The sequence below is a fragment of the Trichoplusia ni genome, chromosome 5, assembly GCF_003590095.1.
Source record: "Trichoplusia ni isolate ovarian cell line Hi5 chromosome 5, tn1, whole genome shotgun sequence".
Lineage (NCBI taxonomy): Eukaryota > Metazoa > Arthropoda > Insecta > Lepidoptera > Noctuidae > Trichoplusia > Trichoplusia ni.
In genome coordinates, this window is record NC_039482.1 from 7,814,207 (window position 1) to 7,840,153 (window position 25,947).

At 35.8% G+C, this 25,947-nt stretch overlaps 2 protein-coding genes across 5 annotated transcripts in view; one reads left to right on the plus strand and one right to left on the minus strand.

Annotated features, from left to right (window-relative positions):
- Positions 1-184: 184 nt before the first annotated feature.
- On the minus strand, positions 185-6,389 carry LOC113494308 (EARP and GARP complex-interacting protein 1-like). The gene is made up of 9 exons (XM_026872594.1): positions 6,241-6,389; positions 5,830-5,964; positions 4,955-5,101; positions 4,439-4,525; positions 3,578-3,757; positions 2,316-2,440; positions 1,739-1,840; positions 1,060-1,194; positions 185-473 (listed from the first exon to the last, which is right to left on the minus strand). Exons 1-9 carry the CDS (start codon positions 6,280-6,282, stop codon positions 311-313), a joined length of 1,116 nt encoding a protein of 371 aa, XP_026728395.1. The 5' UTR covers positions 6,283-6,389; the 3' UTR covers positions 185-310.
- Positions 6,390-10,091: 3,702 nt separating this feature from the next.
- The window catches only part of LOC113494310 (SCO-spondin-like), a 32,792-nt gene continuing 16,936 nt past the window's right edge, over positions 10,092-25,947 (plus strand). For 2 of the 4 annotated variants that reach the window (XM_026872596.1, XM_026872598.1), the window contains exons 1-2: positions 12,305-13,446; positions 25,336-25,404. In XM_026872596.1, coding sequence (XP_026728397.1) covers positions 13,386-13,446; positions 25,336-25,404 — 130 coding nt within the window. In that variant the 5' untranslated portion in view covers positions 12,305-13,385. Of the gene's footprint in view, positions 10,216-12,304; positions 13,447-25,335; positions 25,405-25,947 lie in introns of those variants that run through there. The other 2 variants (XM_026872597.1, XM_026872599.1) reach the window with 2 other exon arrangements.

A 25,947-nucleotide genomic window follows, 5' to 3' on the forward strand; every position in this document is an offset into this window, starting at 1 on the left:
TGGTATGCGTAGGAATTTTACTAGAATTCTCATGGTCAATATATTTAAAAGATAGATGGGACCCACTAAAAGCAGCAAAGAATAAATATGATTATCCTATATGTAGATTAATGTTATAACTTTAACAAGGGACAATCATATTCAGGACCTAACATTATTTAGTGTAAGAAATAAAACGACGGACCTATATTCAGATACTATATTTAAATTTTAAAAGCCATACCATACATTACGTTTGCTATTTATCAAGAAAAATCATTCATTATAAATATATTTACACATATAAATCAACCTTATTATCATATTAACCTCACAGCAATATCTTGTATTTGAAATGTCTAGGTACTCGGGAGAGTACAAGTCGCGCGTCGTAGCTGAGCGAGGCGAAGGTCCAGGGCTCCGCCGCGCTCCACTCTGCGCAGTATACGGAGTCTTCGTGCTGTTCATATGACTGCAGGACTCCATCTTCCAATCTAGAAATAAACATTTGTATAAGACGAAGTGACGGTAGGTGGACTAAGGCGGTGACAGAATGGTGGCCAAGACAAGGCAAAAGAAACGTCGGCCGTCCGGGAGCAAGATGGGTCGATGACAAAGGTCTCGGGTCGAGTCCCGATGAGGCTGGCCCAGGACCGTAGTAATTATCACGAGAAAGGCATATGCCCATGGTGAGAGGACAAAGGCTGTAGATGATGATGATGATGATGATAAGTTTATGATTACGGACTTCGGTTGGGTCTAAAATTAGCAGGGCGATCCCGATGAATATGTGTGAGTAAACCGTTACCTCATTTAATAAGTTATCATTCTAACGACAGTTACTATAAAAAGTTATGCTTTTTATACACAAGAAATTAACTAGTTTTTTTTAAGGCAGTACCATGTCTGCCGGATCAGCTATTATAACTTTATTTACTATGGTTCGCAGCTCCTGACTCCTTCCGCTTTGGGTTGAGCGGAAGGGAGTGTCACACTTCTACTGACTAAAACCCACCCCAAGTGCCTTCCTTTGCCCGTGTACCGGGGAGACAGTAACCCGGACAATCCCATCATACTTACACCTGCGTGAGTCTCTTCCCGTCGTCGTCGTTGTCGACGCAGATGCTGGCGGCGGCGGTGAGCAGCGCGCGCGCATCCGAGCTGCCGGTCAGTAGCAGCTGCTCGTGATACGTGTTGTAACGGACTGTCCACACCCTGACACAACATATACATAATTTAAGGCTTTTTAAGTAAAGCTTCTTTTCGCGCTACTAGGAGGTAACTGGACAACGATGTAACGGAAGACCGTTAAGGCAATATGACGTCACGTTTCTGTACCTACCGGTTTATAAGCATTTTTTAGTTTTAAAGTTTTCTGTAATCGGGTGTGACGGTTACACGCATTCTTTGTTTTAATCTATACTAATATTATAAAGAGGAAAGATTTGATTGTTTGTTTGGCACGAATAGGCTTCGAAACGCAAGGACCGATTTGAAAAATTCTCTCACTGCTAAGAAGCTAAATTAGTCCCGCTGAAAATAGGCAATAATTTATTTTCAAAATGTTAGGGTTCCGTAAGAAACTTGCAATGTTGTAACCAAAGGTGTAAAATTGGAAACCTATTTCTGCGTACGCTCCTAAAACTATTAACAAAAGAATAAAATGATGTACTACGGGATTGTAGATCTTTTTAATATCTATCTTCTAAACACGCGGACGAAGTCGCGGGCAACTGCTAGTTATATTAATATAACTCACCAGTGCGAATGGTCCGTTCTATTAAAAATAGGCTCCTTTCCATTCCTGTAGTCCCAGATCTTGAGAGCCGCGTCATCGCCCGCGCTGGCCACGTGAAACTGCCTGTCAAATAGAAGATTTTATTTTACTTTCAGCCGATACTGTATAACAGTTGGGAGTAGGTCAAGAATTTCTTTCAGTAATTTCAATACCTCGCTTCTTACTACCCCTGAATTATCCCACTGCTAAATATTTTGAGCAACCAAATTAATTACTTACATAGCCCCGCCAGTAAAAACGTATCCGACTCGATACAGCTGTTTAGAAGATTAGCTAAGACAAGCAAGCAGGCAAACAAGTATAAAAAGATACAATTTGTAAGTTAAAGATAAGTATTGGGTTAGCATATGTTATATTACAAAACAAAATTATCTACAGAAATCTAAAATAAGCACTACTCAACTAGACCGCTTCGAAAAAACAACGATTATCTGGGAGCACGGCAGTGCCCGAGCCAAGTGTTAATGTACAAGATCAAAGTACTCTATGTAACTGTATCTTAATATGCACTCACTTTTCTAGTATTAGTGATGATTACCTGTTAGGATTAAAGTCTAGATCTCTAGCGAGCTGAGTGTGCGCGTTGTCGATGTTCCACGAGGGCTTGGTGCAGTCCGTGCGAGTGTCGTAGCACTTTATGTGCATGTCTTGTAGCACTGCAAACTGAAGAAGGTGATATAGGTATGTAATAAGTCATTTGCAATAAAATATTATTTGTAGCTGGGGCTCGTGGCTCAGCTATAACCGCATAAGTGATTCGATCACAGGTTAAGCTACGCTTGATGAGGTTGGTCGGTAGATGGGTGACCATCTTTGTCACAACGAGTTCCTCCGTGTTTCGGAAGGTACGTTAAATTGTGGGTCCCGGCTGTTATTCCCACATCTTTGACAGTCGTTACAGGTAGTCAGAAGCTTGAAAAATCTGACAACCAGTCTAACCAAGGGGTATCGTGTTGCCCAGGTAACTGGGTTGAGGAGGTCAGATGGGCAGTCGATCCTTGTAAAACACTGGTACTTAGCTGAACCCGGTTAGACCGGCAGCCGACCCCAACATAGTTGGGAAAAGGCTAGGCGAATGATGATTGTAGCTAAACCTGTTTTAACACGTTTCTTTTCGTCGAGACGAACTTGTTTATTCTGCAAATGGATAGACATTTAATCAATTTAAGCTTCAGTCAAAATGTTTTCAGTTGCCTAGCTATTTGTAATACGACAGACACTCTATTTGATCTCCAAACGCTAGTTACCCCGGCAGCGGTATACTTTCCAATCACCTTTCATATATTTCTCCCGCACCACCACTTTCTACACTTTTCTCTTTAAGAGCACCTGCAATTCGTAGTTCTACTTACCTACCGTATTTTTTTTTCTAATGGGAAATCATACTTTATCACTATGTTTTGGATTAAGCAGCCACCTCCGCCACCACCTCCTCGGGAGAGGAAGCGGGTAGCGTCAGACTCTTTCTGACTAAACCTGAACCGTCGTACAATATGCCCACATTTAGTCGGTGCGCGGCAATCTATACTTCTATATCTATACTAATATATAAAGCTGAAGAGTTTGTTTGTTTGAACGCGCTAATCTCAGGAACTACTGGTTCAAATTGAAAAAAATATTTTTGTGTTGAATAGACCATTCATCGAGGAAGGTTTTAGGCTATAAACCATCACGCTGTGACTAATAGGAGCGAAGATACAATGGAAAATGTGGAAAAAGCAGGGCAGATATAAATCATAACTTATATGTTCTAACCATGCGGACGAAGTCAACAGCTTGTACCTAGATAATTGTCCATACCTGCGAGTTTCCCTGATGCGGGTTCCACTTGCCGGCAGCCAGCTTGAGCCTGGGCGCGGCGGACACGCGGCCCAGCTCCCCCCCCGTGACGTCATACACGCGGACGCCGCCCGCGCACACCACGCCCACGCGGGACGCGTCCGTCGGGTGCCATTCAGCGCAACGGATTTCTTCTTCACCCTGATGTATTTGAAGTTGTAATATGTATTGAAATTGATAGGTGGGAAGGTAAGTTACATTTGTATGTAGGTAGATGTTTTGTAAAGGGTATGATGGGGTTGTCATATTTAAGGTAAAAGTCCACTAAATAAAACTTTTAAAAATATCTATCTGATATATAAAAATATGCGCAAAAAAAAAGCCTTTTTTAATTTCTCTAATATTAGTTTGTAAGGAATTTAATACATGGTGTGTCGCGGGGCGTTTTATTAAAAATCAAGTCAGATGCATAATGACACCAAGACTAAAAACTAATATTAGTTTCATGGATCACACAAAGTTCGTCCTGCGTGGGGATTTAGCCGAAGATCAAAACGAACATCTGCACCTATAGCGACAGTATAAAACCATAAGTAGCGTAGTAATAAGCATGTTTGAAACAAACGCGTACCTAAAGTTTTATTAAAAAAGTGATCACACTAGGTCTACCAAATTAAATAGTCTAAATTGCAATTATAAACTTCGATTTTGATAAGATTCTTCATAATTGATTTAAAAGTAGTCTAAATTGAAGATTGATATTATAAATTTCGATTCTGATCAGATTTTTCATTGAGCTTCATTCCATTATAACTATGATTACCAATGAGTATTGGAGACAGTTTCAATAGGTACTTCTGTGTCTGTCGTGGTATCACTGACCTCGGGTTTTATAGTTGTGAGCAGCTCCATGTCTTCTGCATTCCTGCTCTGTATTGCACTCAAGTCATCCAAGTCTTTAGGGATTACCTGTCAAAGAAAAAAAGATAAAATTCTGTAATTTGCATGTTAAAATACAAGGCAAGTTTGGACTTTATTGTATTTTTCTTTAAAAACGACTCCCGCACTAAGGAATTAAATCCTTGTATCGCGGGGGGTTTCACAAACATTCAAGTGACATGCAAAGACGACCAGGGTTATGACAAGCATTCGTGGATCCCACAAACGCTTGTCTTTAGCGACGATCGAAGCGGACATATCGTGCTCAGTGGATTTGGCGTGGTGACCTTAACCACATGGCTATCCATTCAGTCAAGTTTAAGTTTTCCAGTTAGGTTTAGGGATTAAAATTTCATAGGAACACCATGTTACCTAATGAAATTTATAGTAAGTATTATTGCAGAGCCCAAGTTGACGAAAGAAGGTAATCTTCATTTGTTTCCAGCTTACTACACTTACTTCAACTGTAGGCAGCTTGTATATCGTGACTCCCATCGTACACTGTGAGGTGTTTGGGTCATACGAGTTGTGAGTGGTGAGCAGAGTGGCTGCATCATGTGGGGAACAGCGTAGATGCCAAACCTCACCGATGTCATGCTTAAATACCTGGTAAATAATGAAACAATTCAATATACAGTTTGAATGTTAAAGTAAAAATGTTTTAGAAGAATAAAATGAAACTTTATATGCATTTTTTTTTTAATATCATTTGGATAGCAACTTGCTTCATTAAATCTGTTGAGACTATGCATGCCCTTTGCTTGTGTACCTACACCTAGAATATATGCAAAAATTAACAAGATACTATCCACAACTGTACATATTAGTGTATAAATAAGTGCCATGCGCTCACACAGTCAAACCAATGTGTGGGGCATATAATGTTTTATGTATATTTGAATATAAAGAACATATAAACACATCAATTGAAGTCCTGTTGTCATGTGGTGTGTATTCGTGTATTCTGTGTTACTATTTTATCATTGGCCTAGCCTATTCCCAACTATGTTGGGGTTGGCTACCAATCTAACCAGTTTCAGCTAAGTATCTGTGTTTTACAAGGCAACACAATGCCCCTTGGTTAGACTGGTTTTCAGTCTTTTTAAGCTTCTGACTACCTGTAACGACTGTCAAAGATGTGAAACTAAGGGCCGGGACCCACAATTTAATGTTCCTTCCGAAACACGGAGGAACTTGTTATGGCAAAGATGGTCCGTGTCCTGCATCAAGCATAGCTTAACCTTTGATCAATTCTCTTGTGCGGTTATTGCTTAGCCACAAGCAACTATTAATTACTATTATATCTATATAGCTAAGTAAGAAGAAGATGTTACCTTTGTATGTAAAGCGCCTGTGTCTTCTTCCAGCTCAACCACATGAATCTGATTAGAGTTGGGCTTCAAGCTCTGTGTACCGATCAGAAATCGTATAGCGTCACTCTCTCCGTACTGCGGGGATAATGCTCTAGTCTGAAACAGGGAAATATGAATGAGTGATAGTAAGACAATGAATGTTTTCGAATTTTGTGAAAATAAAACAAAAATATTGTGGTATCTTTGTAGAATCAAGGTAAATAAACCTTAGACACAAACCAAATCAACACTTTTAGACACTAAAGCAAGATAGAATAGACGAAATAATGAGTATAAGAATTGAAAAACATAAATGTATGTAGTTATTTCCAATGTTTTCGAAAACAAGAAGAGTAAAGGATGAACATATATTTTTTTATATAAAATACTTACCTGATGTTCTAGCCCATAAATAATTGAATTTCCTTCCTCCATTGTCGCATAAATATAACTTATAATAAAATATCGCCTTTATTTACATCCGAGAAATCTCAATTTCAAGCTAGTTTTCTTGTCACCAAAAAGTTTTTATCTAACTCTCTCTAACTTTAGTAATTTAGCGCTAAAGAGAGCGAGAAGTCGATAAGGCTATGCATAAAATGATGACTAAGAAAACTGGAATCTGCAACAGTCTCGTCAATCACGTCATTACGTACTGTCACTGTCATGTTGACATTAAACTGTTTTTTTTTATTTGGTATAATTGAATAACCGGTGATTTGCTCACCTTTTGATACGAGAATATTTTGCTGATAAAAAAAACAAAGCTAATATTACAAGACACGAGCTAATAAATTCATTATTTACATTCAACAGATACCTAATTACTCGTGTTATCGTAAATGAAGATATTAAAATTATATACGTTATTGTAATTTTGTTCCTTGTTATGCCAAAAGCTTATTATTAAAAATATTGTGATTTCAGAAGACACCGCTCACAAATACATATGAACCAAATTTAAAAGTCGTTATCGTGACTACATTAGCGAAATAGTTAAAATTTATACCGACTTTTATAATATTTGCTATTACCTATAGAATAAATTTACCTCAAAAAGTTACTTTGCATAATTTTATTGTTGTTTATTTTCAAAGGAACTGATTCAAAGGTGTAAAAAGAAGATTAATTACATCCATATATATAGGTAGATAATGAAAATCGTTTTAATTATCAATTAATTATTTAATTATGAGATTGGAATACTTTAGATAGTTACTGTTTATCATTGAACAATTATACAAATAATACGTTTTTAAAGTTGTATTTTATATTGTTGTGTTTGGTTCCTGTATTGTCAGTGCAATCTCTTAGATTACATAGGAAGCGGGAAAAAAGACCAGCTAACCAAATGGCCGCCTTTTTTTTGAGCATTAAATTGGCAAAGGATGGCGAAGACACAGTCGTAGATAGATTTATTTCCGTTATGTTTATTTTTTACGACTTTCCTAGTGCATTGACTGTTTCACACAATACGTTACTTTTCCGAAATAGTTTCTTCCACTCTTCCTTTTCATTTAAAAATGACTGCCCAACTAAATGCTAAATGTAAATTCTGTTCCTGTCATGTAGGGAGTTTTACAAATGTTATGTTCAACGTGTTTTAGTAATTTAGTATTAGTATACCTATGTTCTAATAAATCTACGGGTTTTAAACTGACCAGATTCAGATAAACCCCGTATTTTTTAAGTTACCCGCGTCCATTACCCATCAACTAGAATTAAAGGTAATAAAAATACCTCGTGACTATCAACGCACGCAAAATTCTTGAGATTCCAGCGATCAATCCCAGTTAAAACAAACATAGTTTTATGAGTTATCTACAAAGAGATTCCTTGTAAAATATGATCATATTAAACGCCTACATAGCTTGGATACCATTTTTAACTTTTATATGAATAGTTTTGGTTCAAATCTCAAGACAGGCCTGAAATAATTATTGGGGTTTGTGTTTAAAAGTAAAAAAAATATGTAAGATTTAACAAGATCGCAATACTACTGTATACTACACAACTTGTTTGACGGGACTCTTGATATTTTTTCAGTGTTTAGTAGATGCGTTCTCAATCTGTTTTTTACAGTAACCTTCCACATAAGGACTAGCGTACTATTCGGGAATCAAACTCGCGGCTCGCGGCACGGCGCGTACCTTGTCATTGGCGAGGTGAGACACAAAACTCGGCTATCCTTGGCAGTTGTCAATCTCTTTTCTTTGCTAAAACTAGCAATTTCTTCTCTTGTCTCCCGCTTGCTATGAAGGGAAGTGTTTTTTTCTTACTCCTCCTCTTTAATATTACTGTTTAATTTCGTTGCGGGTTCCAAGGCAGTTAATTGTTTCCCCTGGGACACACCGAACTTAAGTGTTGCGGTGGTTTTCGTTGTTTTCATTGTAGATCCTGGCTTACAGGAGTTGCAATGAAGGGCATTTGTGGCGGGGTAGTCTATCCGTGGCAGTCAAATCCGTCACTTTTTTGAATGCAAATGTTGTTCGTCTTATACAAATTACACAATCATCAGTCACAATTGTGTAATTAAAAAATATACAAGCTTTGCTTAGTTTGAGATTAGATGGCGTTGTTGTTATTATATGGTGGGGACATCTTATAAACACCAACCTCTCCGGTCAAGAAAGCTTCTAGTTGTAGTATAATGACTATTAACGACTAAGCCAGAGTTGCCGTTCTACGTCTATGGTGTCGGTACATGGCAATGCACGGATAACCGGGAGACTGAGGTCACCACGCCAAACCCACTGTGCGCGACGTGATGCGGGTTCGATAGTCTAGTTGAGCAAGCGTTTGTGTGTTCCATGAATGCTTGTCCTGAGTCTCTGTGTATCTTGAATTTTTTTAAAACCTCCGCGACACAAGGATTAAAAATGTTAGTTCGGAAATCAAGTTATAAAAAAATGCAATAATTAACGTTAACCGCGGCTGATGTCACCTAAAAAAATCTTCTATACTAATATATAAAGCTGAAGAGTTTGTTTGTTTGTTTGTTTGAACGTGCTAATCTCCGGAACTACTGGTCCAAATTGAAAAATTCTTTTTGTATTGAATAGACGATTAATCGAGGAAGGCTATAGGCTATATACCATCATGCTGCGACTTATATATCTTCTAACCACGAGGACGAAGTCGCGGGCAACAGCTAGTTAATTATATAGCCCTCCACAAAGGTTTAGATTTTCAACCAAAGTGTTCATATGAATGTTCTAATCTACATGTTTTACTAATGAGGATGTTCCCACGTCTATCTCGCGTTAGTTCCTGCCCGTATCTGCACCATATCCGTCCCGTGTCCCATGACTCAGTATCTTATTACATTTAGCTTACTTCCATTTTAATCGAATTCAAATTACCCAAAATTTTTGCGATACCAACAGTTCGAATGGTCATAAGTTTGGGGGGCAACCATTTTTGCAAATTCGTTTTTTTTTCAGTCTATTTGCACATTTTGCACGCATACGTCAATGTTTGGAGACCGACTCGCACTTGGCCGTTTTTTTTTACTTTCAAAAAGCACCTTTATACTACAGAATTTATGGGTGTGTTATGTTTATAAGGGATTCTTAAGTTACATAATCTACGATGATAAAACAAGGCTCCCTGTATAGTCCTAACGAGTTCTTATCCAGTCAAAACAGCTATTAAACAAGTTGCGTATCTCCTAACGCTGGGATGGAACCTGACTTCGAACTTGTTAAAAAAGCAAATGCAATGTAACGTTTTCTAGGATCATTGTCTTCTGGCAGAACTTCTGATGTTTTAAAACGACCTCCGTGGTCGAGTGGCGTACGCACCGGCTTCAGGTTGTCGCTAGCTCTGAGGTCCCAGGTTCGATCCCCGGTCGGGTCAATGTAAAAATTCACATTTCTACATTGTCTCGGGTCTGGGTGTTTGTGGTGCCTTCGTTGTATCTGAAATCCATAACACAAGTGCTTTAGCAACTTACTTTGGATTCAGAATAATGTATGTGATATTGTTCGCATTTATAAAAGCTCTGACTACTTGACTTGGTTGACTTTAGAGAGACATTCCTACAATTATTATTGTTAACTTCAATAAATAACTCTCAAGTGTACGAAATTTACATTGTGTTTCTATAAGTCTCATGACTAAAAACGTTCTTCTCCATACATTCGACCCTTTTCTATATAAGTTAACGATTGTAGAATTGTCACTTGTAATTGTAAAACGTCAGGTGACCAATAGGAAACAAATGTGTTTTCTATATGTCACGTGAATTATAGTTTCCATAAATTGTAGCGATTAGATTACAAACAAGTTCGAGGGTTGTCAGTGCAAGTTCAACGTCAAACTTCGTAATAAGATTAATGTGTTAATTGATTAACTAATTAATTATGCGTAAGTAACCTATGACCAATAATATTACAGTGACTAATGTTTACTTCATCACAATTCTAGTAATAGATAACGTGTAGTAGACTATAGACAATAAATTATACTTTTGAACACGTGATCACTGTTATCTCTTTATCGAAAGAGTTTGTATATTTAATAAATTGTTTATGGCTTTGTAGGGGCTTAGATAATTAAAAACAAATGTTTATTTGTTTCCTCGTTTTTTGGGATTCCTATCGGTTTTAAGTAACTAGAATAGATATAGAAATAATGAGTTGTCCTAAATAAAATATTTTTCTTTTTAAAAACTTCTCTTACAAGTTTTTGGCTAGCTTAAAGCTTTCCTTATCTATTTCCGCCATAAGATGGATTTAGATAATAACTAATACGGGATCATACATGCCTACATTATTGTATTTTAAGCTCGATCATATTAAAATCTCTAAAAATACTCCGACATTGTTAATAACAATACACTTAATCTAATCTAGTCGAAAATATAATGTAGGTTACGCATGTTCTCCCACGGCCCAATACCGTTAAGCTCCGAGATTTCAACAACGTCTAATAAATCTCTAGGAAACTAATAAACTTAAAATAACAAACAATTTTAATTTATAACTAGTTCTAAATCTAATAATATTGTCAGTGGGCGGACGAACTTTTCAATAATTTCACAAAAATAACGAGCCCAATAAAATTTGAAATTAACTTTTGACGTAGGACTTAAAAAAAATATGGTATTTTGCTACATATGAAATTGAGCAGGCTCCAAAGACTAGCATCAAAGAGTTCGTGCCGTAAAAAATTAAAAACAAAACCGGAGTTAGCAACAGACTGGCCAATGCGATCGTTAAAAAACGAAGGTAAGGACAGTCGCACACCGAACGCATCAAATGTCTTTTCAATGTCATCATTCATCTGCTAACGGCAACGGTGTTACTTATGCACGTGCTTTATTTTTATACTTTATCTTGTTTACAAGTTTCTTTACAACAAAAAAACACCCTGAAAGTACTATTCGTATGGAATCTCATTAGGAACATACATTTTTTTTAATTTGTGCAACTAAATATAATAATAATATTTTTGATTTTTTATCATTGTAAATATAATTTGTTGTAAAGACAATGTAACAAATTAATCTACACAGTTTATAATAATATTATAAATTGTGTAGATTAATTTTATATTATGATGTCTTGAATGATTTTTCATTCTCTAAGTATACCAACACCCTATAGGTATTGGAAAATGCGAATTCTAAATTTAAACGCAACATACCAAAGAGAACAAAAGTTTGTCGTCGTAAAAAGCGCAGTAAAGTTATCGCGGAGCCTTTGACGCGGGTCCGAAGTTATCCTTATTTTGTGATAGGCTCACGAAGGCATTTCGCCGATACCTTTGCCTGATTTTTTTCGAAAGCCTTTACTCCATTCAATATGGCGGGCATTAGTATTTGAATTTATATGTTGGGTTTATGATAATGCGCGTTTTGTTTCGGTTAATGTTGCGTTCGTTAAATCGATTGAATTTTTGTAAGTTTCTGCGTAGGTGGAATATCTTGGCTTCTAATGATTAAAGTTTTATTTTCGGTATGTATTCCATTGAATTTTAGTTTTAAAATTATTTACCTTGTTGGTTTGGAGTTTTAAACATTCTTGATTTGACTAATAATATAATATATTTTTTGGGTTGAACTGAAAGATTTAATTTACTGTCTTATTTCAAAATAATTACGCAAATATTGAACGTCTAACTGTGACAACAATTATGAAAGTACCTAGTTATATAATGTTATTTCTACAATATATTATATTGATATACACTGTTTTCTATAAATATATAAATGATTTTGTTGTGAATACAAATATTTGTGTTGATCAATCGATAATTCAGATTTATGGTACTAAAGTGTGGTTTAAAGTGCACAATAATATAATTAATAGTGATCGTAGTCCAAGCAATGACGTACTTAGGTAACCAAGGTGGGTTTACGAAAAACGATATAATTTGCATACATTTCTCAATGTGCAAAAAAATACATTTAAATAAAGAGGTGGTCGTGAATTTATTTTATTTATTTGTTTTTATTATGTTTAGTACAAATCCAGCTTGTAAAATAAGAAGAATTTAATTTTTTTAAAGTCCAATTTTGTTTTTTTATTTTTATGGATTTTTAAAGGTTTTAGATATCCATGTACTTACCTTATCAATAAACTTAATTGGAACATAATTTTTCGTGTTTACAAATGTTCGTTCTGGGATCGAACCTGGAACGTTGCTCTCATTATAACGCTATTACACCATCCGTGTAATCTGGACCACACACATAACTGTAGGTACGCCCAGGATTGTGACCGTTTGTAATTAAAATCAGTGAACTATCATAATTCGTCCTAACCCTGAGGTCGCCGTACTGTCTAACTTATAAGATAAGGCTAAAAAGACACATTCCTGAACTACTAGGTAGTATGAAAAAAAATGTTTAGATAATTAATTAATGTTCATTCACGAGAATACTCGAGGGCAGAGGACATATATTGCTACCTGCTTAAGTTATAATGATTGCAGTTGTGGAAGAGAGACGACGTGCTATGACGTGTAGTTTTCTATCTCGCTCCCACATCTCCAATAATGTTAAAGACGGTAGGTCTGCAGACATTATCTCAACGCTGCAATTTCGATACGTCATCGATGTAACACCAAACACGTATTTACTACTCCAATACGATGTTTACCACACACGCGCGATCAATAAACATACTAATCACACTTTTTCTACGAAACACAAACTATATTCATTATCAGGCGCGGCTATTTGCTAAGAGGTCACAAGATCGCGCCCGCGCCGGTCATACAACGGACCATTTCAATTCACAAACTCTACCGTATTTAGAACCTATTAAAAATAATCACAATTATAGATAATAAATAGCAAAGCTTCTTTTGCAGTCCGAAAATATGACCATACGCACAATTTCGCCCTTATTGAGCTAAATTAAGGAGGGGTGGGGCTTAAAAATGTATGAATCGAACGGTAAATTTAATGTTGCGCAGGAGTATATCATTTGAATTGTACGCGAAGAAATATCAGTTGTGTCTTGGAGTCGGCGGGCGACGGTCGCGTGTTCGGCGGTTAATTACATTTTAGTGTTGTGTCTGACAGTGCGATGAAGTGGTCGATATTTGTTTGTTTGGTCGTGTGCACTGCAAGATTCTGCGACGGCTTCGGTGAGTGGAACCCACTTATTACGAGGAATATACACAAAAATTACCGTATTTTCGAAGTTTTTATAATACGATTTCGGGTATTTTAATTTATGTGTCACTGTTTACCTGATCTTACTAGATTCAGATTAGACATCAACAGGTTAATTAAAAATAATACTTCTTATTCTGTCTTCGAGACAATAGTTTCAAACGATGCGAAGAATTACAAATAACTTTAAGCTTCATCAACTTATTTCGTGATTCTAAACAAACTTATGTCAATAAACATCGATATAAATTGTCACTGCACTAAAACCAATATTATTGTTAATTATTGAATGAAAACCGTTAACAAATAGCATTCGTATTTATTAATGAACGGGCTTGATGAAACGACGAGATCCTACTATAGGTACGATGACGTAAAAACTGACAAACTCTTGATAAAAATTGTTTATCTCGTTCATTTTTAAATTCCTGTTGTATTTATTAACTATTGTTTTTTGTATAAACTATTGTTGTTTTATTATCACTGGCTAGTCGAGTAAATAATGTAGTTTCGTTAAAATACTTATAACAATAAGCTTACCAAAAATTATAGTAAATTTATCTCAATTTCCACTGGTCCCACGCTTGCCGTGCCCGGCATTGTCCAAAATTTCTCATTACATTTTCAAGAAATTTATAAAGTACGGAGTGCATAATAAAGTTAAAATTAAGTATTGATTGTGCGGGTCAGGTTATATTTATTTTCGAGCTGAAACATTGAGCGTTTTAGCTGCTATATAGATTCAATTACGGAGAAAGCTACCTCCTAACCAAATTTTGAGTGTGAACCCTTTGAGTGACAATTGATAACACTCAAAAATATTTAGAAACTTTCTCTGTAATAATAACATTATGATCGGTTTTACAGAGATAAGTTTACATAGAGGGGCTGTTTTTGTATATGGTGTTTGATTAGTTTCTCAACCCAGTTGTCCCAACATGGATAACACTTAGAAAGACTGGTTGTCAGACTTTCTAGCTTCTTGTTACCCGTAACTACTGACAACGCTGGATGAATAGAAGATGGGACCCACAATTTGACGTGCTTTCCAAAATACGGAGGATCTCGTTATGACATGGATGGTCAATTTTCCACGGACCGAAGTGTAGCTGAATCTGTGATTAATCAATGTGTGTAGTAGCTTAGCCTTGTCTATACGTGAGCCTCATAGGGATCTAATTGAATAATAAATTATAATTATTGGCATTAATGAGCACTGACTCAAAATACATGTATTCAAGCTAGGCCACGAAAAAGCACTTTTTGTAAATCTTGTTTATTTTTAAGTGTTCGTACCGAAACTTTTCTAAGGCTCTGCTGACTATCCGTCTGTCGCCAGGCTGTTTCTCATTAGTTAGGCAGTTAATAATGTTACTCATGATCTATTTCTGTTGCCGTTAAAAAGAAGAATATAATAGTATAGAATTTGCTATTTTTATAGAAATATATTTTAAAATACGAGTGACGAAAATAGTAAACCGTGTGTCCACCCAAACTATGGACAACTGGACAAGCATTTGTGGATCACAGAAATGAAAGTCCTAATCGGGGATCAAACCCGCAACACGTCGTATAAAAATGGTACGGACCCCTTCGTTGGCGAGTCAGACCCGTGCTTCGCCGGTCATGCACATGATATTATAAACATCGGTCCGCATTTAAAATATACCTATATTAGATCTATTTCTTTCGTGCGTAGCTAGTAAATTATTATTCTTTACTATTAATTATTCATATAGACATAAATTATTGTATGCATGTCCCAAGAATATTTACAAAACACACGTCACTTAAGTTAGAGAGCTAGAGGACTCATAGACTTAAGGACATATCCGATATTTTGTAAGAGAAAAAACAATGTTAGTTGTTTTTTTAAATGCCTGTGTAAAATGATAGACAGATAGATATAACCTTTTCTTCAATAGCTATAAATGGAAGCTTCTAAAATAAAATGATCAAGTGCGAGTCAGACTTGCGACACTGAATTAAGTACAAATAAGCAATAAACTAACAATTTCCAAATAAAAAATGGTTAGTAATAAATTTATGACCGTATCATACGTTGCTTATGATCAATCTTTGTTTTCATAATAGCGGCAACTGTAATACTTTACCTGTGAAAATTTCAACTGTCTGGTTTTCACAGATCTTGAGATCCAGACTGGTAGTAGACAGCGGTGTCTAAGTAAGAGGGGTTCCCAGTTAACCCCTTAGGTTCGAAGCCCATACAGTGAGGAATTACCAATCCGGGTTTAGAATGCTTGCTTTGCATTTGCGTTTAAACCGCCTTAGACAATCGTGACTGTGATAACGAGCTTATAACAATAATTTATTGTTTAACAACAATTATGAGTAGTATTTCCTCTTTCTTTCCTCTTTGTTAACCCTCACGGCGCTACTTATGTGGCAACATTAAACAAGAAAATACTTTGAAGCAATGTAGCATTGTAAGACAATTTGTTTTGTATCATCTTACATACTTCCGCAAGCAGGAAAATAAGTGTATCGATATTTTGGTATAGGAAATCTATTTCTGTATCAAGGATTTACTTAAAACTGTCTTGATATCGAAAGATATGTCGAAAAGTAGAAAGTTAGGTTATATCGGGAGATCTTTCTTTTCTATTTATTTTTAACTGATCTATAATTGCTGTTGCAAGAGCTTCAAATATTCAAGTCACATGCACGAAGACATTAATAATTGTCTTAAGCGGGGTTCGAGCCCGCGACACCTCGCGCACAGTGGGTTTGTCACGGCATAGACCTCTTGGCTATCCGTGCAGTCATGAGACTTGGACATGGTAGTTTAATTAATCGTGACGAGTGAATGCCCAGTGCTTGTTTCCTAAATTAAAGCTTGTTCTCATTAAAAATGCTTAGGGTCAGGGATGAGGAAAGAAAGATAAGGACGAAAGGAACCATCTTTACAAACATTTTAGCTATCTATCTCATAAGGAAAATAGTATATTTAAAGTAAACAGGTTAGACATGTTGCTGGCGTTTTGTTTTGCCGGTCTATACTGGCGCCAACACCAACCAGCCCCCGTCCAAAGTCCGCAATAATTTAGTTGTAGACGTAAAAAAAACTCTTCTCCGTAAACTATTGGTGTTGATTCAAATGATTGGTGGTCGGTTGACGCAAATGAAAGCTCGATTGAATCCAATTGGGCATGATTGGACTTATTAATAAGGCGCCAAGCGTGTCACTCTTAACATTGCTTTCGAGATTTTTTTGCCTACCTTATAACCTTAATGGGTGTTCTCAAAATAATAGACTGTCTAGACTACACTTGATTCCAATTTCTTTGGTGATGGCCTATTGACGGGAATAGGCTGGTCTCGAAGTTTGATTTATTTTCAATAGTCAATATACGTCACAGTAATCAAGATAATCGATTAAATAAAAACAGCTGTCGTGATGTAGATTTTAACGTCAAAGAATGTAGTTGTACTTAGGTGCAGTTGACCCAAGATGATTCACGAATTAGGCCTCTGTGAACCAAATGCCTGGGCTGTAGTTGGTAGAAGCATGTATCACTAGTTACCATTATCAAGGCAAAAAAAGAGGTTTGCTTAAATATCAGAATTCATCATTCTCGTTCATTAACTGTCTGGCCTATTGGTCTAGTGGTTACTCTGTCTGCTATACCGGAGGTCGTGGATTTGATTCCAATCCAGGTCAAATATTAGTGTAATGATCATGATCATTTATTTCTACACCTAGGTCTTGTATTTAAGTTAGTTTATTAGTCGTCTAGTCAGCTTTGGTAAATTTGAGACTAGATGGCGTTGCCTTGCTGCAACCGTATGTCATAACGTAATGAAACAACAACTACTACAACGGCTACTTTGTTAAACACCTAATTATTATCACAAAGACATGACGTTACGTGAGAACTGTTTTCCTCAAGATAACGCAATATGACGTAGCATGCAACCCGGATATTTGCGAAACAAGGTCCGCGTCCAGGGACTGTGTAGATTGAAAATGGTTTCTTTACATGAGGGCACCACATTCAAATCAGACACACACCCAGAATCAGGAAAAGCATTCGTGGATCAAACAAATGCTTGACCTACGCGGGGACCGAACCCGCAACACGTTGCGTTGTGGGTTTGGCGAGGTGACCACTTGACCACTTGGCTACCCTTGTAGCCATCTGGTATTACTATATTATTACACATATAGAGGTGGCGCTATATACCGTGTAGTACACCGCTGTACTTCAGCAATAATCTTTAAGAGGTGGGCACGCCCTTTGATCCTGTAGTAAAATACTTGGGAGAAGTCGGTCGCAGCAGTTTCGATCGGTCAAACTAAAGTACATATCCTACATCCCAGTTCTATAGAAAAAAAATCACAAAGATTTCGCAAAGTATGTGAAAAGGAAATCTTATTCAGCGCTTTTGCACAGAATTCAGAATTTATTTCACCACCCTCCCTTCTTCCTTTAGAGGAATTAAAACGTTGCAAAAGGATAGTCTGATGGCATGAACAGCTGTGCGTATAGAACTACTGCGTATGGGTTCGATCCGTGTAAGCTTACGGCAAGTATTGGTATCATCCACAAAGACTTTTCGGAGTGTTCTTTTAGCATTTCATAAAAATGTTATAGGAAAAATAAATTTGAGATGTATTTCTGACGAAGATATGTTTTCTTCAATGTTACTCTCATGAGGCATCTGGCATGGCATACAAACGAGATTACTTGTTTACAACTAGTTAATTCTCATCCAATTGTGCATGTGACAAAGAAAATAACGTGATTATTATCTAGGCATTGCAAAAACCACCCATTGTTCTCGTTGCGTCTTAGGACCTGCGAAGGTCAGGTCAAGCATAAAGTGTGCCTCTAAACCATTGATTCAATAGAATAAGTAGGCAATATAATTGATTCTTAAAGTGTATTGTTACATGTTGCTCATCTTGTATGGCAACGCTCAAAGAGTAGTAAAAATAAGGAGTGCGCAAGAGCAAAGCGATTAAATTTATTTGATTTCTTTTGCTACCATTAGATGACGTTTGATACGTAAAATATACATAAAATGTTTTACAAAAAGAAATGACCTCTTTTTTAGAACGAAATGTTTTTAAAAGCTTTTAATTCTTAATTTTAAGTATAAGGAAAAATGGAGTGCTTCTCTTCAACTCTTTTTTGTTGATTTTAACGAACGTGTGTTTATAGTTGCACATGCGTAATATAATTACAGCTACGTACTATGCATGGCGTACTATTAGTGTGACATCATGGTCTTATCATTATCGTTACAAAACATCCCCGAATGACGATAAACTGAAGCTTCTATCTCTATCTATACATTCAAGTTCCATTGTCCAAATACAGGAGATTTCCGTTGACTTGAGTCGCCGTTAAGTGTCCTACTGGCAAGGTAAAGTGTCAATAGATCGGTACATATTTTAGAACGACTGACAGTTGAATAAAAGACGCGACGGTCTCGACAAAATTTATTGCAATTCTGTCATCCAATCAATATTAAGTCAGTCTATCAAATGAATGTTTAAAAAAAGTATTAGCTGGGCATTCTATTTTGCGTGTGTTGTGTTATAACCTCCGATCAGCTCCTTGTCATCATTATTCAGGACATAATGCAAAAATCCCGGACAACGGGAAAATAGCCAAATCAAACTATTATTTTACCTTTCCTTTTTGTGACCTGGCAAAAATCCTCATGGACTTTCTTCGCCGTTAAGAAGACGAAGGGATGTGCCGGACTGTTCCCAATAATACAGCCACATTTTCTGCTCCATCTAATTAATTAAGTCTCAACTAAACCTTAATTATTTTCGAACAATATGTCATTTAATAGTAAATATTGTGCTTACCATCGTATATCTATTGAATCCGGCTGTCCGCCGCGTGTTCAGTGACGTAACTGATAGCGTCGGATCGCTCAACATATGAATGAACGCGTCCGACCTTTGATAAACGGGAATCGTAGACGTAGGCTTGATAAGCTCATTTGTGAAATAATTGATGGACTTTTAGCGAGCGTTTAAACCAAACGGATAACGCACGCTGTGAGCGCCGGTGTCAGGATTAAATTGAACAGTATATACGGAGTCGTAGTATATTGAAGTTTAGGTGAAAACGAAAAGGTTATGATAGTAACTATTGGAAGTAATTTTAATTATTTCCCATTGTACTGTTGTGCCTATTCCAACCACTTTTTCATTAGACTCAAAAGTTGACTGGTAGATAATGCCTTCCGGAATTATGTCCGCCTTATGTACCGCAATTATTCGTAAAAGATTGAAGAAATTATATAAATAAAAGTTATTCGCATTGCTTGACTACATGTGCGTTACTGTGAATGCGCCCTATATTGTATAAAATAATCCTGCGTATCAGTTTCAAGTTTTCTTGGGTGCTGTTTTTAGTTCCTGCGGGTTAATCTGAATAACGTATTTTACGAGGAGTATTTTGATTTGATTTCTATGAAAGAATACATTTACTGTGATATCTATTTATTTAATATTTCCACTGCATTCGATACTAGTAAACTGCTAACATATTGTTAGCAGTAGGTTAGCAGAATGAAGGGTGGGAAATGTGGGATTTTTGCAACTGACTAAAACTCCCCGTGTTCCTTCTTTCCCCGTTGTATACCTTGGCCCAGATTATCCTTTCAGACAATCTAGCCCAAAACACAAAGAGCCTAAGATGATTAAAGTCATGGTTAAAAGCCAAGTCCCGTATTGAAGGAACGTGCTTAGATTATAGAATTCACTCTCTCCCTCTTACGCGTTGCCGATTTCACATTCCAACTGGAAAGATTTGTTTACGATAGTCTAACCGTAGTCTGAGAAAGTGCTCGCATGCATATGACAATGTAAACGTTGCATTTAAATATGGAAATGTTCGTTTAACTGGAAGAAAACGAAAATATAGTCTTAAATAATAGTTTGCCTCTATTAGTATAATAATCGTGAAAGTTTGTATGTATGGATGTATGGATGTTACTTACTGAATGAAATAAATTGTTGGCAAACAATTGTCTGTCTAATCCGCATTTGCAGTAAAATAAGTGGTCATAGATAATATAATTAGTTTAAATTACTTATAGAAATTTTAAAAAAAATTAAGTGTAACTACCTTGTATATAACGTGCAATAGATTTGAGAGTCATACCATATATATTTTGATGTTTTTTTTACGGGAGAGTACCCGGTACTATAAAAGAGTAAATGTACTAAGATCAGCAGTCCAGTTCATACATTTTAACATTGGTATGGGGCATCTACATGTGGGGCATTTACATCGGTATATACATATATGAAAACATACGATTAACAGCATAATACACATACTTAATCCACACTCTGATTATAACTTGTCAAAATTTACATATCCGGCCAAAATAACTGTACACTCGAAATTAATTCACAAAAATGTTATCTATAAATTGTAAACATAAACATATATTCGAAGTAAACAAATATAAAACCGGACTTTGTATAAATTTGCAATCGTTATGTCGCTTTTAGCTTTTATAGTTAGATCGCGATGTACCGTTAGGTGGACGCCGCTGTTGCTTAGCGCTTGTTCCGCATAATATCGTGTCCTGATTACACTGCAGGCCGAGATTAGAGGGACAGGTAGGATATTATTTGATATACATTGTTGTAGAAATATGTAACGAAAATTTGTAGTCTTTTTCGTAACTTCTCCTGATTCCGGTACCCTATTACTAATAATTTTTAATTAACTTTCTTCATTAAAATTGTGTGACTTGGAAAATTAAAAACTGATGATAATTTAGCATGGATTTTTATTTTACTGACTGGTTGTCAGTCGTTTTAAAAAAAAGGTGATTCTTCATACGACATATTTTTTACTTATTTTTTTACCTCTGTACTTCGGCCTAGACGAACCGATTTTATAGTTTCTTTTTTCATAAGAAAAACAACTGTTGTACGTTTTTGTTTTTAAAATGATATTATTGCATAGTGAAACAAATTCCTTTGTATACAAAAATGTATGTCAGGTTATAACTATTTTACGACAACTTACGATATACATTCACCTTAATTTACTACCCATCAATTGTTCTAAATAACACGCAAAGATCATTAACACAGACTAAATATAGATAGGAACAGATATGGGGTCTATATTTACCGAGATTTTCTACGGTCGCTCTATAAATAACTGTCGAGATAACATTACAACTTGCTGCTATATTTAAACATCTATTTAAAGAAAACTGATGCGTGACTTATGATTAATTGGTTTGATTTGTTACATGTTCCGTTTTATGACCTAAAATGTGATATATGATGTGGACGGTAGCAATAGTGCAGTAGTAGTAAATATATTTGTAGCAAGAACGAAGAAGATTTTTGTATTTCTATTTATATTCGAAATTTAGACAAGATTAGGAACTGGCCTATTAACCATCTGACAGTATAAGAGGTTTCGGTTCTCCTATAGAGCGGGGTTGAATGATACCTGGTAGGTACCCTTTCAAATTTTAGATTAAAGTTCTCCGCAAGGCCGCTGCAAATTGGACCTGAGTCTCAGTGCACACTTTAAAAAAAGGACCGGGTAACTCCTCATGAATTTATCCCGTGCATAGGTAAAATGCGATTCGAGTGAAAAAGAGATAGATAGATAAAGCATTTTTTCAGTACAATCAATAACAGACATAAAGAAATTGACAAATAAAAAATAAGTGGGTAACCAATATAAATACCGGTAACCAATACAGATAAAGGAAGAAGAAATACTATTTTTGCTGACTACTGCTTTCGTTTTCTATATGCTAGTACATAAAAAAGTAGCCATAAAAACGGTCTATATAAAGGTATTTCACAATTATTTTTTAACTAAGCATTAATATTATTGATTATAAATATCTTATCGAGTTCAAAATACAATATCTCTCTCTTAAAATTTGCAAGTAGCTTTTCTAGTGCAAATAAAAACATGTTGTGTTATTTTGTGTGGCCTCAAGTAGCTCAGGTGTAAGATACCTGTTCGTGGGCGGCGGGGGCATTAGCCGACGCTGTCCTCTTAGAATCATAGCACCATGTATACATAACCATATAGGACGGTATAGACAAAGCTACAGAGAAGATTAGAACTTTAAGCTGGAGTATAGAATAACTGCGAATGGAGAATGTGCGTTTTTGCGATGCTATGAAATATTTAGTTTTGGAAATTATCCAAATGGACAAGTAATAACCATTGAGGAAGTAAGTAATAAATACTTTACCTATTAAAATAACTTCTTTATTGATTAGACACGCATAAATTGTTAAGTTTGAAATACAGTTTTACAGATTTTGCCTTCAGCAAACATGGCAAATGAAATGAAATTGTTTACTAAGGCAATAGAATAAATTATATGGCTATATATTTATACTGGCTTCTTCTTCTCCTCAGAAGAAAGATCGAAACAAACTCTGGGGTAAAAACCTCAAACCTCTTTTCAAGTTCGGACAAAAACTTACTATGTATGATTAAGATGTTTTTTGAAGGTTCCTATAGATTTTAGAGAACGGTTAGTGGATTCCCTTGTATGTGATGGTTTTAACCCTTTATATCCGGAAGAAGAAAAGAATTAAAAACGAGGAAGTTCTACTTCGTTAAGCGATTGCCAGGGAATCACCGAAGTAGTAAATAAAGACTATTATCAAACGTTCAAACAACAAATATAAACAAATCATGAATAAGTCATAACAATTCTTAGAATTCCCATAATAAAATATTAATGAGCTTGCTAGAAACATGTTTTCCCTGTTCCAGTTTTTCTATTTTAATAACCATGATAATATTCAAATTGTAAGAATAGAAAGAGCACGTGTTGTCGACAAATTCATTCTTAATTACATTTCGAGTCATCCATCAATTAAACTTCAAGTTTTATGTGAAGTTCGGTATTCAACTAAATCTACCATTCGACTTTATCAGTCAAAGCGAGATGGCTATATTGTTGTCAAAAAAGTTTTGCTTTCTGAATAAGACAGTCTGTAAGATTAAGAGACCAAAGTTAAGTTGCCTTATGGGAAGAAGACTTCTTATGCACCCAGTAATGTCAACTACCAAGTAAAAAACACCATTTGGTAAGGTTCAGGTCCTTCAAAGAGCAGGTATGAGGACATCCCGGGCACTTGCAAGAGAACAGTTTGTGGTCGAAGTTCACTGGGTATTATAAAGGGGATATTTTTTCTCCTACTGCCAGACATTATTCGCAGTGGTATGTCTGAGTTCGAAGTCGGTTTAATGCTTTCCAAGTCGATAATTGCAGGTTTCTAAATACGTAGGAAGTAGAAGGATCATAATAAATTGATATCCAGTACAGTTACATGGGCCATTGTAAACGCTGGGATTAAGACATTGTGGGCCCATTGTTCGATAAAGGATGCCTCTTATATGATGACCTAGTAATGAGTCAGTTTGTGATTAGTGTCTAACAATGAACGATGTGAACAGTTGTAAATGAATAAGTAGATTATATGCTGTATAATGCCTATTCTCTGACTACCTCTGACTTGGTACTTTTTCGTTATTAATAGCACTTTTGCCAGTTTCAAGTAAGTGTTATAGTGTGTTGATCGGCTTAAATATTGGTCATCCCCTGTCCAACTGCACGGCAAGGTTTTAGATTATTTGTCAATCGTTTGGTCAACGATTTATAAATCTATGCGATGATCTACCTTATGTTATTTCAAAGATCTGTTGAAAACATATCAAAAAAGAATACGAAAAAAAAATCTGATTCTAATTTTAGAACTTTTCTATTTTCGGTTATAATTTCGTAATACAGCATCAAAGATGATCGTCGGCATGATTATTGAAACCAATTGTTGTCGCTATTAATAGAACTGCAATAATTGCGAAGGTTAAAGGGCAACATGAGGACCGCCCGGCCGCGCTCCGTCCGAAACATCGCACGTGACATTTCGCCGCCATTTTTACTGTTTATGGCGCGAAACGAAATGTCAAATCACTTGACGTTTGCGTTAAGCTGTGAGCGGCAAAAATCGAATATATCGTTGTATTTTTTCACTAAACCATACGATGTTATTATTGCTTATGTAATAGTTATTTAATCGGCGGGTTTGGTTATATTTAAGATTTAAAAGATATAGAAAGAAACAACAAATTACATACCGATAGACGAGATTAAATCAAAATATTCTATTCAGATATCACTGCAGAAGTTTAGTTTCTATGACAAGCAAGTGATGATGATGTGTAGTTACAATGTGACATTTGCCAATTGAGTAATTAAAAATCCACGCGTCATAAACTCTGTTTTGACGCATGTAGACACATCTTATTAAATGTCGGTCATTTTTGTACGAGACAATACGAAGCGAAGAAAATAGTCCTTAGTCATTCATTGAAAACCGCTTCCTTGCACAAAACTTCAATAATTTCTTAAGAAAAATCAATTTCTGAAAAGATGAGTGTTCCATGCAAAATCGTGAACAACTGATACAATTCGAATCGTGAACAAAAGTGTTATAATAATGAGATAAAAGTTCTCAAGAAGGCCTCTGCATGTTGGACCTGTGTCCCCGTGCACGTCTTTAAAAAGGACCGGGTCTCTTCACATGAAGTTAGCCCGTGAATGAAAATAGATGAAAATAAATTAATGTTAGCTTATAAAAATTAATGTTAATTTTCCTTTAAGTCAAAGTCAAAGTATCTTTATCGTGTTGATTCAGTAAGTTACAGGTGTTAAATAATAATAATACGCTACTACAATCAGCCCATTTAGACATAAAATAATTAAATCCCAGTCGGGCTATTAGAAGATAATTATGAAATTAAAAGTACTAAAGGATTTTTTTTCTATGTTATGTAATTGTATACGTTTTCTGATTTCAGCGCTAAAATGTCCGCCTGGTGTGACCGACTCCTCTTGCACAGAAGAAAGGATACCAACAAATACAGAAGGTGGGGAATAGTTTAAAAATAATGCTCATATTGACAAATATTCCCTCTAATATTTTAAGAAATACCTTGATGTAACATGCAGTAAGGTAGATTTTGAGAAACGGGAAAAGAAAAGAACCCATATGCAATCAATAACAAGTTACTTGGGTTGGCAGATTAACTGATTAGATGTATCTATAATTTGTATAATTCCCTGAATGGAACGTAACTTACATCATGATTGTGTATAAATTTTTGTAATTCGTAATTTTGTAATTTGTGTTGGTTTTTTGTAATTAAATTTTTAGGCACTTCCCAATAAGCTAGCAGGCTGAATTTTTCAGGGTGGCTTCAAACCCGATAAAAATGCAATTTACGACTATAAAAACGGCTGGACCGATTTTGATAAAATTTGAATGAAGTGACATTTGGTCAATTGTTCTTATTCATAAAAGGCAAAAATACATGTCTTATGTTTTCCAATAATCTGAGTGGCTAGATATTTTTTTACTTTCAATACCCTCATCATCCCTACTATACTTATGTATTGGCTGAAAATTCCAG

What these genes read in the sequence shown, in the direction of transcription:
- LOC113494308 (XM_026872594.1), bottom strand. Translation starts at nt 6,282, where the DNA reads ATGGAGGAAGGAAATTCAATTATTTATGGGCTAGAACATCAG. An exon ending in CAGGCGCTTTACATACAAAG is followed by an intron (nt 5,102 to 5,829) that starts GTAACATCTTCT and finishes ATTATTTACCAG; the next exon opens with GTATTTAAGCATGACATCGG. An exon ending in CGCATCAGGGAAACTCGCAG is followed by an intron (nt 2,441 to 3,577) that starts GTATGGACAATT and finishes CACCTTCTTCAG; the next exon opens with TTTGCAGTGCTACAAGACAT.